Genomic DNA, 16,503 nt, shown 5'->3' on the forward strand with positions numbered 1-16,503 from the left:
GCAAGTGAAGAACAATGTGGATAGAATATACGTAACTAGTACAATACAGATTATGCTGTTTCCTTAAACATATCTCACCGAGAACATAAGTGGTATTAAAATGTAAACCTAGTAACATGCAGACACTTAACTATTTTAACTACAACTACTAAAACGACTTTAATTTACAGTTAAACATAATAATGTATATTATGAAAGTTACGATCCATAAAATATCTATCTTACTGTGTACTTACTGTGTTTTTTTTTTTTGTACAATTTTGTGACAGCAGCCTTGAATGAGGCGCGGGAGCATGAGAATAAATCTACATTAGAGAGTAGCTTGTTGTGGTGGTCGCAAATTCTGTGTATGGGAGCCCGTTTGCCTGCGTTGGAACGCGTAATCGGGAAACTAAATAAATGTTTGGACCTGGTCAACTTCTGCGGAGTGCGGAACTGTAGGGCCGCGAGGAGCTGCGGGCAGTCTACATCGGCTACGCAGATGTTGCGCAGCATCACTGCGTCAGCAACGGCTCGTCGGTCCTCCAGAGACATAATGTTATACTTGATCAAAAGATCAGCGTATGAACAACGTGGACTCTTTATTTTAAAATTTAGGAAACGTAAGAACTTCTTCTGCACCATCTCTATTTTATCAATGTAAATTTGATAGTATGGGTTCCACGCTACTGAAGCATACTCTAGATACGATCTTACAAGTGATTGATACAGTAGAATGAGAGTGTCCTGTTTTTTGAATGGTTTAGATGTACGTATAATGAAGCCGAGCATCTGGTACGCTTTTTTTACAATGCTATCTACGTGTACATCAAGGGTCAATTTTGAGTCTAAGTGCATACCTAAATCACGAGTGCTTTCAATAGTTTCCAGACGGTGTTGATTTATATGATATGAGTTATGAATTATATTTTTCTTTTTTGTAAATATCATATGTTTACATTTGTTGAACGCTAGAAATAATTTATTTTTTTTGCAATAGTCATAAAGCTTATTTAAGTCATCTTGTAGTAAGGTGGTGTCTTCATGACATTGCACCCTTTTATAGATTTTGAGATCGTCAGCATATAATAGGATGTGACTGTGTTCAAAGCAGGACGAAATGTCATTAATAAATACAACAAATAGCAGGGGCCCTAAAATTGACCCCTGGGGCACACCAGACGTTACGGCTGTACGTGACGATGTGAACCCATTCACTACAACAAATTGGGTGCGATTCTGTAAATATGAGGCAAACCACCTAAGAAGATTCCCTTTTATGCCGTTGTAGGATAGCTTGTTCAAAAGCATCAAATGATCCACTTTATCAAAAGCTTTCTGGAAGTCTGTATATATTGTGTCAACTTGCTGTGTCTCATCTAAAGATCGAAAGAGGTAATCAGTAAAAATAATGAGATTAGTAGATGTAGATTTACCTGTAACAAAACCATGCTGTTCGACCAGTATCGAATTTTTAACAGACTCATAAACCCGGGAGTGAACTAATTTTTCAAATACTTTATACGACAAGATTGATATAGGGCGATAATTCTGAATATTGTCTTTCGGGCCGGATTTGTGGATAGGGGTCACGTTTGCCACTTTCCATCTCTGGGGGAAAATTCCTTCTTTTAAACATTTATTGAATATGAGCTGTAGTGGCAGCGCTAAAGCAGAACTGGTTCTTTTTACGAAAACTGGGCTGAGCAAATCGGGACCGGGACCTTTATTAGGATCAATCTTATTTAGGGCTGAGCGTACTTCGTTAATTGAAAATGTTATACTAGACAATGTATTAATAGAGTTACTGTCATGAGACTGCTCAAGAGTGTCTAAGTTATAGCTATTTGGTGAATTTGCCTCAAACACAGATCGAAAGTAGGTCGCGAACATGTTACATATCTGGCCTGGACAGTTAGAAGTTATGTTTTCTAACTTCATTACTTGTGGATAGCCTGCGTTTGTTTGTCTTAGACTCGCAGAATATTTCCAGAACTGTTTAATGTTATTGCTAAGTGAACTTTCTACGCTATGTGTATAGTTTTTAAAGCAGTTTTGAATCTGAATTTTAGCCCTGGCACGCAAGAGTGAGAACTCCTGATAGTCTCGTTGAGACCCGTATATAGTCCAACGATGGTGAACTTTACACTTGCGTCTCAGTGTACCAATCAGGCTTTTTGAGAACCAGCTGGGGTAGCGGGTACTTTTAGGTTTAGATAAAGGAACAAAAGCGTCGATGATTTTATATATTTGTGTATAAAATTTAGAAACACAGGTTTCAGAATCTTGAGTGAGTTCTGACACCCAATCGATTGAGTTCACTTCGGATATTATTTTATTATAGTCAGCTTTATAGAAATTGTGTTTCGGTCTTGTAGCCATACCCAACGTTTTCGGTTGCGATAGGCCAAGTATTATGGTTAATGACGGATGATGAGGCACATTATGAAGCAAGTGATCCATGGGTTTGGACAAACGACAATCTTGTATATTACTGAACACTAAGTCTAAAGTTCTGTTGTTTTCGTTCACGACGTGATTGAACTGCCTGAGATTGGTGAAAGCCATTGTATAGGAAAGCAATTTAACTGTTTCGCTATCGCAACTAAGAGGTGAACTAGCAGGCATATTATCAATAAATGACCAAGCGACGCCAGGTATGTTATAATCGCCTATTAACAGTAATTTGCAGGGACACATACTGGAAAAAATGTCTTGTACTTTTAACAGGTGTTTTTCATAGATTTCTTTTTTAGATGAAGGCGGTAAATAACAGGCACACATTATTAAGTTATCTGCAATTATTGGAATCTGAAGATATATTTCCTCAAGATCGTTCGCTTCCAAGTCCAGGCGCCTAGTAACATTAATATGTTTTTTTTACTGCAATTAGAACACCACCGCCACTCTTTTTGAGTGAAGTTTGTAGGTTACGGTCACGTCGAAAGAGATTATAATCGCCGGTAATGATCTCTGCATCCTGTATGGAATCATTGAGCCAGGTCTCAACCAAAACTATAACATCATAGTTAGAGGACAGTAAATTGATTCGTAATTCGCTAAGTTTTGATTTGAGACCACCACAGTTCTGATAGTAAATAGAAAGGTAGTTATTATTTATAACGAGGTGAATTATTAAATGAGGTATGATAATAAATTAAAGTGTTGCTCCCTGCTACCATCAATACATAGAAACACAATTTAAAATGTAAAATATTCCATAACGTAGTATACCACCATATACGGCAACATAGTCACATTTTTAATAGATCGTTTTCACTACGAATATTAATAACTCGAGAATCGTCAGTTTTTCGCACCATTATATTAGCGTTTTTAACCCATACGTATTTATAGCCCTTTTCACTAGCCTGCTTGCGCGCCTCAACAAACAAAATTTTTTTCTTAAGAGTTAAGTGTTCATTTATATAAAATCGTTGAACCCTTGCAACGTCAGCTGCAGTAGTCTTGGGAAAGAGATCGGCAGTAGAGAGCTCGCGGCGAGCTCGCGCCGCCGCGATGATGTCGTCGCGTAGTCGCCTGCTATTGAGCTGGATGACGATATTTTTCGGACGGTCGCTGGGTACATTGTGTGCTGTGCGGTGAATAGCTTTGATTTTATCATCTGAAAGCGGTATTCCAATTAGCCTTCCAATATCGCCGGCGAGCTGCACCAGATTTTCGCCTTTCTTTTCAGGGATATTTTGTACTTCGATGTTACAGATACGCGCAGACTGGTCCAAATCGTCGAGTTTTGTCTGCAGGACGTCCAGGTCTTTCCGAAGTCGTTCATTCTCGAGCCTTAGTTCGCTGTCATCTTGTACGTCCATGGAATCAAGTTTTTGGTCCAGTCGCTGTACATTTTCCTCGCACTTTGTAAGTCGGTTATCGAGTTTTTCCAAGTCGCCTTTTATACTATTTGTCGCCTCGCTGATTGCTGCGTTGATGTCCTCGCGCCACTGCTCACGCAGCTTTTTAAATTTGATGTCTAAATAAGCAGTGAGTGCGTTAGTATCAACGTTCAGGATCGAAGTGTTCTCAATATTCTCATCCAACGGCTGTTTTGGGGAGCCGATCGTGGGGGTAGTAGAAGCGGACGCTAGATTTTTTTTCATTTTACATACAGGGCATTTCCATTTAATTTTATTCATGGGAAGAATTTTCTTAAAATCTGATTCTTGCATTTCGGCACAATTGTAATGCATGTGTTGTTGACAGCCAGAGCATTTGATCGTATCTTTCTCTGCTAGAGGTTTCGGGCACTTGGCGCATTCCATATTGGCAACACAAGTAATTATTTGACGAATAATTATTTATATTTAATTTCCTGTACCACGAACCTCGGCGATACGTAAACGACAGCACTATTGCAGTAAGATATCACGAAACTTAGCGATACGTAAGCGACAGCGCTGTCACAATAAAATATCTTGGTATCGGGGCGAGTCTCTGCGCAGTCTGCGGGTAGATAAGTCGCGCACTTGTTTACGTTCGTGAGCGAGTAGTTGAAAAGAAGTGAACGGATTTTTAACACTGTGAGAACTTTACTGTTTGTGGTAATTTTTGAGTGCTGTTTAGTTTAACAGAACGATGGAAACACGCACTACACACTGGTATACTGTACGAGTTACAAAAACAATAAAAGCCATTTTAAAAGTCAAGATAAGATGGAGCAGTTAAAAACACTGTTGTCGTTCGCGAGACGTAGGTAGATGTTTTTGGCTCATATACAATTAGGGCTCATATACATGACCTCGAGTTGTTTAAACGCTCGAGCTTGTAGTCCAGGCATAGAGAAATATAGTAAGAGTAGAGTGCTCACTCCATACATCAGTTTTGGAACTAAAATGACTATTATTTTCATAGTCGACATCTAAAATGTCATTCTACGGAACTTGCTAATTATGTAAACAAACCGCCATATCATCATTCAATGACAGTTTCAATATAATCATCATTCAGTGACAGTTTCAATATAATCATCATTCAGTGACAGTTTCAATAAAATCATCATTCAGTGACAGTTTCAATATAATCATCATTCAGTGACAGTTTCAATATAATCATCATTCAGTGACAGTTTCAATATGGCGGTTTGTTTACATAGCAAGTTCCATAGAATGACATTATCAATACCCGTGTGGCGACTCACGAAAATTGTATTAAACAACAATTTACAACTAATATTAGAAACAGAAAGAGTTGAAAATAGAGTTCCAGTTAATCCGGTTATAATATTAGCTGAAAATTGTTGAGAATTGACTTTTCGGTCGTCACAACATTTATTGTCAAGTAGCAGTACTGATAATGGGGTTGGCCGGTGGAAGTTTATAGCAGATGGCGCCATCATAGCTTGCCCCGTCAATCCCTAGAATTATGTCAAATTTTTGTTTTTTTAATACCCTGAATGCCAGCCCTTAAGCCAAATCTCATAGAAAAAGGGGCAAGGTATGATGGCGCCATCTATGCAAACCTTTGACAGTTGCCAGCCCCATTGCGCTACCCGATGCTCTCTTTTGACTCTATGTAATTTTTTCTCTATGGTCCAGGTGACTTTATGTTGACCTATAATCCAAAGAAGGGCATCGTTACTGACGCGAACGTAGCCGACAGTTTTCTTTTGTCACGATGAACTGGCCAGACTATACAACAAATTGACACAACCAGTTTTGTAAATTGTACCTACGCCGATCGATGATAGGTAATAGCCTAGTAACTAACGGGGACAATTTTAGATTCCATCGTCAGATTGCGGCCAAATAGCTTTTGGATGTGCTGTTAAATCTACCTACTACTCAATTCTTTTAGTCATTTTTCAGTTTTATGCGTCGTTTTATGTATGAATTATATTTTTTAAGGATAATTAAGTGATTACCTATGAGTACTTAAATGTGATTTCCATTCGTTGAAATGTCAATAATATATTATAACCACCAATAATATATTGATGTTGTTGAGATAGGTAATGAACTTAAAATACTTACACGAGTATGTATATGTAACGAAAAATATTATATAAGTAACCTACATCGCATGCAAATTGAGTGATAGAAAATTGGTAGGTACAAGATAGCAAAGTTGATTTTGGCTGCCAGTGCGAGTGCTGATGATTTTGAACCTCAAGCAAGCGAAAGACATACGGACATACAATAGAAATACGGACACAATCAAGTTTTCACCTCAGCGCGGCGATAACATATTACAGAAACCTGATTCAGATTTGAGAATTTGTTACGGTTTTGATCATATTTTGATATGACCATGAAGATAGCTCACATTGATTGGTGTAAGCGAAATGAAGTGAAAGTCGTACGTCGAGACGATCGTCTAGGTCGTATCAAAACCAGATCAAATTGTTAAATTAGAATCCAATACCAGGTAAAAATACCAAAGCAAATATATTTGTTGATAGATATACCTATGTATACAGTGTGGAAAGATAAGTCGGGCCCTGGAGGGAAACTACTTACCTTAAATCCTTAAGCTAGCTCATTTTACTCAAAGGAGACATTCCTTTATTTTTAAAAAGAAACAAATCTGCATTCAAAGTATTTTCCTTTTTTTCTTCATTTTGGCTTGTCTAAAAAAATCTTGAGTACTAAATATTAGATTTTATGGATATTTTGTACGACAGACGAGTGTAAGACCTAATGTTTCTTAGAGAAATATTATCATTAATATTAACTGTGTCGACTAGTAGAATAAAATTGCGAGTTTTAATTTTTTGGATTTTTTAGTCGGTTCGAGTCCCGGGCGAGGCAAGCGAGTATTAGAAACTTTTTAAATGCAGTTTTGTTTCTTTTAAAAAATAAAGGAATGTCTCCTTTAAGTATAATGGGCCAGCTTAAGGATTTAAGGTAGTTTCCTTCCAGGGCCCGACTTATCTTTCCACACTGTATAATTTATACATATATGTATGTCTATTAACCTATGTATATAGGCAGTGAGCATCAAGAATAAAATAAAATAATACGATCATGTCGGTTCTTGTTATCATCATGTTTATCTACAGCTATTAACAATATTGACGCTTTCCAAATAAATCACCCCGTCCGTGAATTACTCCTTCAACAATGGCCTATGTTTTACATGATACAAAGAATTTTAGTGCAACACGTGACGTATGTCCATTTCCATAACACGATTTGAATAATGACCATGCGCCAAAGGACACAGATAAATGGCCGCAGCGTCACGCTACGTAATCAGCGCCCATACATAAATAATCGAGGGTAGTTCACTGTCGTAACTACCTTTAAAATTCAAACCAATTTAAACTTTACAACAGTGTAGAAAGAGAAAAAGTTGAGTGGAGGTTTGGTGAAAACATTTCGGGTGTCGGATTGTGATTTGGGAAAGTAAATTTGACGGTTTCATTTGTTTAGTGTATAGTCAAGCTGCTAAAATGACCTTCAGGTGTAAAGCGTGATATACGACATAATGTATACCTACACTTACAGGGCAAAGAAACATGTATGTGAAAACTTAGGGCGAGCGCCGTAGTAACAAAGTGCATATCGTGGCATAGATACCCAAATGTGTACCTATTGCAAAAGAGATGCAGATACTACTCTACCACTGCCAGTAGGATTACGATGATTTCTTCGCATTTAAATAAACTATTTCACATTTTTCCTGGTTATGATAATGCGTATTTCAGCAAAACAGGGCACGACCGGGATTTGAACCCGGGACCTCTCACACCCAAAGCGAGAATCATACCGCTAGACCATCATGCCACTCGGTTTTCCTTTTATAATTCTCCAGTCCAATCCAAAAAGGTTGTATCTAACATTTGTGTAAATACACCTTCATTTTATGTCTATATATCATTGTTTTATGAGTCATAATTTGGCTGCAATAACGTAGTTTTAATTGCGTAATAATAAAATTGTACTCTATCATGATATGTAGTAGGTTTTAATACTTTTTCTACTCCCGTACTTTTATTTGTCATTTAAAGGGTCGTGCACACACCTTTAAAACCCTAACTTATAGTTGTCAAGACAAGTCTTTCTCTATTCCCCAAAAAATAATTTGTGCATACACGCAGTAGGTATCTTTTTGGCGATTTTACGATACTTTGTAGTGACCACTTAAAAAAATATTGAAGGACATACAGTGTTGCCTACCTTATTTTAAATGTCATCTCTGACAAATAAATAAACCATAGACATTTTTTTAAAATTTTATTCATTCATTCATTTTTTTCCCGCCCGCATCCTCCATTTTTGCTACTTCTTGATTTAAAAATATTTGTTTTTGCAATTTTATTTCAAAGTAAGTGCTTGGTCGTAGAAAAAGTATTGTATGCAACGTTGTTTAACTGAGTCAAAAAATACTCGTGGCGTCTTTATTAACAATTTTCGGCTTCGCCTCAAATTGTTACTCACGCCACTCGCCTTTTTTGACCTCTCTTAAACAACGGTTGCATAAAATACCTACTATAAATATGGATTCTTCAAGGAGCTTTCGTAGAAAAGTGTGTACCCACCTACCTATTTCATGTGAGATATTTGTTGATCAATGGAAGATCTTTCACATATTTTAGGAAATACGTTGAAATCCTAACTCTATTCGTATATGAAGTACAACCGATTTTCGCGGGATCCATCAAACGATTACCAAAGCCCGATTTTATTGATTTACTACTTAGTCACAATTATACAACCCCAAATCGGCACAACCGGTCAAAAAGCCACAAATCAGTGGCCGATCAGCTGTCGATCACCTCAGCCCTTAGGGCCACCCTATACTAGCGTCTTCCGAGCGTCGGTGTCTAGCCAACTCTATATGGCTGCTGCTCGACGCAACGTCGGCGCAACTGCGCAGTGCGCAGCAACGCCATTTTCCAAATCGCTGACTAGACGCCGACGCTCAAAGGACGCTAGTGTGGGGTGGCTCTTAATATAGTATTCTAAAACTCCTGGGGAATCCAAACTAATCATCTAGATACTTAAGTAAACCTTATTACTAAGCCCGGTGGGCCGGTTAATGTGTGCGTCTTGCCGCTGCCTGTCTGCCCGTAGCTGAAGGCGTGCAGACTTAACCTTCGACTGCCAAGCCAAGTCGGAGTACCTATTCTAAGCCCTAATCATCTAGATACTTAAATTAGGCTTACCAAGCCCGGAGGACCAGTTAATGTGTGTGTTTTCCCGCTCCCAGTCTGCCCGTAACAGAAGGCGGTGCAGGAGAAACCCTCGACTGCCATCTCTAGGAGCCGCTTCACACCGGAGTACTCCAAGACGTCCTCCTGGGATACAAACAACAATGTTAAGATGAAATAGGAGCTGAGTTTTAAATATTTTAGGTAAATATACCCGTCTCGCTAACGGAAGCGGCTCCTAAAACTAGTGCGATACGGACAAGGCGATGCCAAGATAGCCCTACATTTGATGCTACAGGTATCAACTACACTAGTTATGTGTCTGGAAACCGGATTTAGCTCTAAAATAGATTTAAAATAGTCCATTTTGAATGGTTTTCTGTAATGACTGCACATCAAAAAGTACTCAAATCAAAATTTAAGAGAATAATTGTTAACGGAGTTTCCGTTTCAACTTTCTTTGTATAGTGGTTAATTGGTTATAGGAACATTAAGTTCACTCAAAATACATAGAAAATCGAGATTATCACCAAACATGTAGTCTATGGGTAAACTCACATTAAATGAAGAGTCATAAAAAAAACTACCAATTATTAAAAGTTCGTTACAATTGGTCTGATAATAACCATAACTGATAAATAAGTGTTGCGTTGGTAACTATAACTTTTTTTAAATACCAACCAACATCGTCTGATTTGTATATTTTAAACAAAGTCTGCCAGCCAGCCAGTCAACAAATTGAGAAAACAAAAACATCGTTAATAGTGACAGGAAATGGGCGGCCATAACAAGAGTACAACAACTATGCCTGTCACTTCCCCAAACTGTACCTACCTACCTACGAGTTACGGTGTATTGATTAATATTTTTTTTTTACAAGCTTTTATTTAGTTTCACCTAACCGTTGTCTGTCTGTCTGTGTAATCAAATCTTGCAAGCTAAATTTGAACAACTTCTCGGTTTCCGATTGAGCTGAAATTTACATTAAATTTACAATGCAATATTATGGTGTCATGGAGCTGATCTGATGATGGAGACCGGAGGTGGCCATAGGAACTCTGTGATAAAACAGCGAAACCTAATTGTGTTTGGGGTTTTTACTGTTTTTAGAATTGTCTCGATGAGTATTAGGTGCCTGTGGAAAAAAAGTACAGTCGGCGATAAAAGCTTGTACCAAAAATGAAATTTTTGCCAAAAACTTATTTTACTTATTTGATGAACAACCGTTACATACCTACAATACAATGTACCTATGTGTCCCATGTAGGTATATGTATAATTAATATAATTATAGTACATTTTGATACAAGTGCGGTAGGTATTTAATTTAGTACGAGTCTACAAATATACCTCACAAAAATATGGCTAAATACTTCAAAGGACTTTTAAAAAATACATTAAATACGTTTGTGAAAAAATTGGAAATAAAACAAATATTTGTTTTTGTATAGGTTATAGGTGATATCAAATAAATTCAAGGCTCTGAAAGAAAAATAAATGAAGGTGACTTAGGTGACGTATTTTTCCACATACTGAGTATATTAATTTGATTACTTTGCTTTTGGCTCGATACTCATACCACGTTTTCAATATACACTTCGTCTTTCTCCAGGGTTCTAACAGATCACCTACCTTTTTGTAGTTACTTACATTTAAAATATAATATCATATTCAATGTAAACGCCGGCAGGGCCGGCCTAAGAGGAGATGGCGGGACGACCTGGACTCATTTCTCAGCAACTGGACGGATGCTGCAGTTAATCGGGCGGATTGGAACTATGAAGTCTATAGGGGCCTTTACCCAGCAGTGGGACACCTTTTAGGCTCGTTAAAAAAATGATATTCCTTCTCACCTGAGTAGCTGCAGGCTCGAAGACCACATTGTACGAAAATAGCTTGGCCTTTCGTCCCGGGTTGTGGCAGATGATTTGTCCCTTGCCAGGGAAATCCAACATGTCACGTTCTTGCATCGCTTGCTCCTTCTCGTTGAGGGGACGAACTCTGAAAGAAGAGATTAGGTTTTTAGGGTTCCGTACCCAAAGGGAAAAACGGGACTCTATTATTAAGATTTCGCTGTCCGTCTGTCTGTCTGTCTCCAAGCTGTATCTCATGAACCGTGATAGCTAGGCAGTTGAAATTTTCACAGATGATATTATTTCTCTGAATATAATTCGCGTTAGACCCGTCTATAATGTGAGTTACTATAGATATTATTTCTGTTGCCGCTATAACAAAATAAAATAAATATTTAAGTGAGTCTCCCATACAGCAAACGTGTTTTTTTTTTGCCGTTTTTTTGCGTAATGACACGGAACCTTCGTGCGCGAGCCGGACTCGCACTTGGCCGGTTTTTTAAAAAATGGTTGTTGTGTTGGACGACGGTTGTAAATCGTTAGGATTCAGTAGGTACCCTCGATCACTGTGTACCTTAAAAACGTCGTTTACACGTAATTAGGAAATTGCACTGGTGCCTTTTCAATTCGGAGGTCGCGGGTTCAAACCCCGGCTCGTGCCAATGAGTTTTTCGGAACTTATGTACGAAATATCATTTGATATTTGCCACTCGGTGAAGGAAAACATCGTGAGGAAACCGGACTAATCCCAATAAAGCCTAGTTTCCCCTCTGGGTTGGAAGGTCAGATGGCAGTCGCTTTCGTAAAAACTAGTGCCTACGTCAAATCATGGGATTAGTTGTCAAGCGGACCCCAGGCTCGCATGAGCCGTGGAAAAATGCCGGGATAACGCCAGGAAGAAGACTGGTGCCTTTTAGTTTTTTCTGCGAAGATACCAAAAACAGGGCACGACCGGTATTTGAACGCGGGACCTCTCACACCTCACACCCAAAGCGAGAATCATGCCGTTGATCAGATGTTGTATCTTATATCACCAGGTTTCAACACAAAAATCTGGAACATTTGCGTAAATACATCGTGTGATGTTGCATTGTTTGTATCTATATAGTTTTATAAACCGACAGAGTGGCAATGGTCTAGCGGTATGATTCTCGCTTTGGGTGTGAGAGGTCCCGGGTTAAAATACCGGCTGTGCCCTGTTTTGCTGTCTTTACCTCACCTTACCAACAGCGCTCTTTGTTGCAAAGGATTTCCTTTCCTCCTTTTTTAAGTCGTTTAAAACAATGTATAGACGTTTGAGCTATTTGTAATATATTTCATGCAATTTTTTGCCTTTCCTTTAATGGTATTTTACACTGTAATTAAAGTAAGTCACTAAGCTTGTCATGAAACAAGTAACATTATATAGTAATATTATGGGTTGTGGAATTCACCATGGCGTCCATGACAGCTTGACAGCCCACTCCCGGCGTGCTGTGACACAATCCAATATAAATAATTACAGTGTTCGCCGATGTATGGTATGCGGCATTGGGTTCATGGCACAATTCACAGGCGAATTTTCGAAACACAGATACATGAGCCGATGAGTATCAGGATAGTATAAGATGGAGACGTATAGGATGCAGAGTTTTTGTAAATAACGTAGGTACCGTAAAGTAAAAGTATCAGCTAAATCTTTTCACACCCTGTCTTTGCAATTGTGCAGAGTTCGCTTGATTCACCTCCGTAAACAATTATTATTATTTATTTTATTAAATAAAGAAAATTGAATCGTGGAAAGAATGAGTGAAAGAAGGCTAACAAAGAGAGTATATAGGGAGAAGTGGAAGTGGGAGTTGAGAGGAGTAGACCTCGGCGGATTTTCTCTGATCAGATCGGGGAGATCCTGAAGAAAGGCCAGATCACAGCTCAGCAGGCTCAGGAGCACCCTAAACCGGCTAGCGTACGTGTATGAGGAATGTAATGAAAGTGAAGGAAGCCGTGGAAATCCGTGGTGTCAGCCTACCCCTTCGGGAAATAGGCGTGATTATATGTATGTAAGCAATTAACCATTGTGGTAGACCATGTCGATCTCGCATCGGTCTACTCGGCCACCAAAAACGGTGTTACACCATAAATCGTCTGATATAGACGAAAAGGCCTATGATGATGAAACAATTGAACATGCCGCTACCGCTTTTGTTTTGTAAGACTTCTTTCCACTTTTTTCACAATACAACGTCACAAACATGGCTTCATTCAAATGAAAATCGATTACTTTAATGCGAACTCTGTGTCAACAGCCGCCGTCAATATTCGGTGACCATTCGCCGCCTTTGTTCGGCTTTCCTTGTTCTTGTACTATAGGAAAAGGTTTTTCACCTGCAATTTGCGATTATTTAACGGAATTCGCTTTGGCCTTCCACTTGACTTTTGCAACTTCAGGTTGAACACAAGGCTAGACAAACATAGATGGTGGGTGGTGGATATTGTCGTATGTGAAACGTAAAATGTCGAGGACAAATTGCGATTCCAAAAATTTTGATTTCAAATGAACTAATGCTTTGTTTACATTTAACGCCTATTCCACGTGTAATTTGAAATGTAAAGGGGCGAATAAAGCATTTATAGGAGAAATGAAAGGAGACTTGTGATAGGATAGATTTTATCGGCGGCGGTTCCGCGGCCGGCTCCCTGACACTGCGGGGTTGCGAATGCATCGCAGCCATAATTGTGTTTTTATTTTTAAGATATATTTTGTAATAATATGTATTGCTAGTTTTAAGGTATTTATCAATGGGCCAATAGCTGCCTGAAAATATGTAAATGTTTTCATTTCATTTCATTTTTATCCCAAAAAAACCTTAAGGGTGTGAAAAGGGGGATGGAAGTTTGTAAAGGGAATCAATAGCTGCTGAACCGATTTAGATGAAGTTTGGCTGACCTCTAAGTATAGACAATCCAGTCTCAAATCCATATGTCTCTGCCATTAACAGTTTTTAAGCTGGGGAAGACCGGCTTTTTAGATTTTTTGTCAAGCCGTCATAAGGCCAGAACTCTTGTATCTGTATAGTACGTGCTTCGCTCAGATACAATGAGAAAGGAAGAGCTTCACTTCGCTTTCGCTCCTTCTGCTCTAACATAGACAAACGAATAAGTAAGGTGTATTCGGGTAATACCGAATGTCGGATAATTCCGAAATTCAGATGAAAATCACCCTTAGGGCTGATTTAGACGGCGCGCGAACTCGCATGCGATTTTAGTTACATTGCGGACTGTTGGTTACGTCCAATTAAACCAACCGATCAAAACCCGCAATGGTATGAAACTCGCATGCGAGTTCTCGCATCGTCTAATTCAGCCCTTAATTCCATCATAATAAAAGTCTCCTTTCGGAATTATCCGACAGTTTTCGACATTCGGAATTCCCCGAGTAAACCTTACTCTTTTTTAGGGTTCCGTACGGACTCAAAAGGAAAAAACGGAACCCTTATAGGATCACTCGTGCGTCTGTCTGTCCGTCCGTCTGTCACAGCCAATTTGCTCCGAAACTACTGGACCAATTAAGTTGAAATTTGGTACACATATGTAAGTCTGTGACCCAAAGACGAATATGTAACGTCAACAAATGAATTTTAAACATAAGGGCTACTTTTGGGGGGTAAAAGATAAAATTTAAAAACAAAGTTTTGCAAACTATGTCGTGTTACATATCAAACGAAAGAGCTCATTGTGAGAATCTCAAATATATTTTTTTTATAAATGTACAATAAACAATTTAGAAGTTTTTCAAGAAATAAGACAAAAAATGACCATTCCCCCCCCTCTATCTCCGAAACTACAGGGTCTAAAATTCTGAAAAAATTACTCATAATAGTCCTTTACCTAACGATGACAGGAAAACCTGTTAGAAATCTACAGTCAAGCGTGAGTCGGATTTAAGAACAAAAATGCGGTTTAGGTTTTTTAGGGACACCAGCCGCAATGGTTTAAGTGAAACGTGATGTAGACAGCTATTTGCGAAGGCCCTAGGCCGATATCCGCATAAGGCCGAAGGCCCGAAGCGTCCCGAAGAGGCGTGCCATTCCGACTCACGCTTGAAGCTAACTTCAAGCATAGTCGGAATGACGACAAGAAATGCGACTATAGTTAGACCGTAAAAAGTCTGCAGCGATTTTGATAGCCCACGCAGTGCAAGTGTCATATTAAACGTCAAACTTCTATGAAATTATGACGTATTAATAACACTTACACTGCGTGGGCTATCATATCCGCTGCAGACTTTTATTGGTGTGACTATAGGCTGTATCTGGCACACAGCCGCATTGGTACAAGTGTAGTACTGATTGATTAGGTTACTATTGTTACGTGTTTTAAAAAGCACTAAACAGGGTGGCCAAAAATTAACTAAGTGTATTCCCGTTGCCAACGTGCAACCCCGAAATTGCGAGGAAAAATTTGGCTGTTTCATACATTTTGGCTGGTCCGTTTTCTACGGGAGGATACATTTTTTTTCGCGATTTCGGGGTTGGGGTCCCGTAGTAAAAGTTGTAAAGCTCAGTATAATCCGAAAACCTCCCCGGCTACGGGAATGCACTTATTTTTTGTCCACCCTGTAGGTATTATCTCTCTTCGGCCTTTTAAAACACTTGCGGAAGTTGTAGGAAGCGTGACTCGTCGGACGCTCCGAGCTATCAGCCCTAGGCGGAGCTCGGTCTTCAGTCTTCGCATTTGGACACCTTGTACTACTATTCGGCATTTAATCTTCCTATCTAAGCTACTTTGCATAGTTGCAGAGGTAATATAAGCCACCACGCCAGAAAACTTCATGTTACATCTGGTTTTTGATTGACCCATTCGGGTTTTTCAAGACGTTTCACTCACGTCACGTGATGTACAAAAAAAATTGTTGAAAATTGTGTGATGTACGGAACCCTTGAAACGCGAGTCCGAACTCGCATTTGACCAGTTTTTTTTTGGCTCTAGTGACCTTCTGTAAGTTTAGCGGAGTATGCATATGTAGAATGTACGGTCAGTCAATAAAGTGGTCTACTATTCGACTATCATCTGATTGTCAGTCAGTCAGTCGAAAAGTGGTAGACCACTTTTTTGGCTGACTGTACAAGACAATAAAGGCTCCTCATTGACCTTTGTCATTTGAGATTTTCAAAGTTATTTTTAAAAAGCTTCAAACAATTTGTTTGTATTACATCCTGTGAATTCCTGTGTGATTGCTAATCAATGTTGCTAGAGTTAGACCAAAAAAAGTCTGCAGCGATTTTGATAGCCTACGCATAATGTGTCTTAATTTCATAGAAGTTTTACGTTTGAAATAACACTAGCACTGCGTGGGCTATCAAAATCGCTGCAGACTTTTCTCAGCGTAACTCTAATAATGTAACTATTAGTTTACCTGACGACGACGTTAATGTTGTCTTCGTCCAAGTTGAGAGTGGTGCTGGACCCCCGAGAGCTTCGGTCCAGGCTGCCGGCCCGGCTGCCACTGGAACAAGACCATGGTCATCAGGGTGGGCTATTGATACATTGATTTACGGCCCAATTCGAACTTCAAGATACGTCAGT

The 16,503-nt window shown here is 39.0% G+C and overlaps 1 protein-coding gene and 1 non-coding gene across 5 annotated transcripts in view; both read right to left on the reverse strand.

Annotated features, from left to right (window-relative positions):
* Nucleotides 1-16,503, reverse strand: part of LOC134669992 (kinesin-like protein KIF12) — a 55,527-nt gene that overhangs the window by 16,357 nt on the left and 22,667 nt on the right. For all 4 annotated transcript variants that reach the window (XM_063527636.1, XM_063527639.1, XM_063527638.1 and 1 more), the window contains 3 exons: nucleotides 16,334-16,423; nucleotides 10,939-11,086; nucleotides 9,101-9,232 (listed from right to left, as the gene is read on the reverse strand). In XM_063527636.1, coding sequence (XP_063383706.1) covers nucleotides 9,101-9,232; nucleotides 10,939-11,086; nucleotides 16,334-16,423 — 370 coding nt within the window. The remainder of the gene's footprint in view (nucleotides 1-9,100; nucleotides 9,233-10,938; nucleotides 11,087-16,333; nucleotides 16,424-16,503) is intronic.
* Nucleotides 7,647-7,718, reverse strand: Trnap-ugg (transfer RNA proline (anticodon UGG)). Its single transcript has one exon. It is a non-coding gene; the product is annotated as a tRNA-Pro (tRNA).

This window comes from Cydia fagiglandana, chromosome 13, assembly GCF_963556715.1.
Source record: "Cydia fagiglandana chromosome 13, ilCydFagi1.1, whole genome shotgun sequence".
Classification (NCBI taxonomy): domain Eukaryota; kingdom Metazoa; phylum Arthropoda; class Insecta; order Lepidoptera; family Tortricidae; genus Cydia; species Cydia fagiglandana.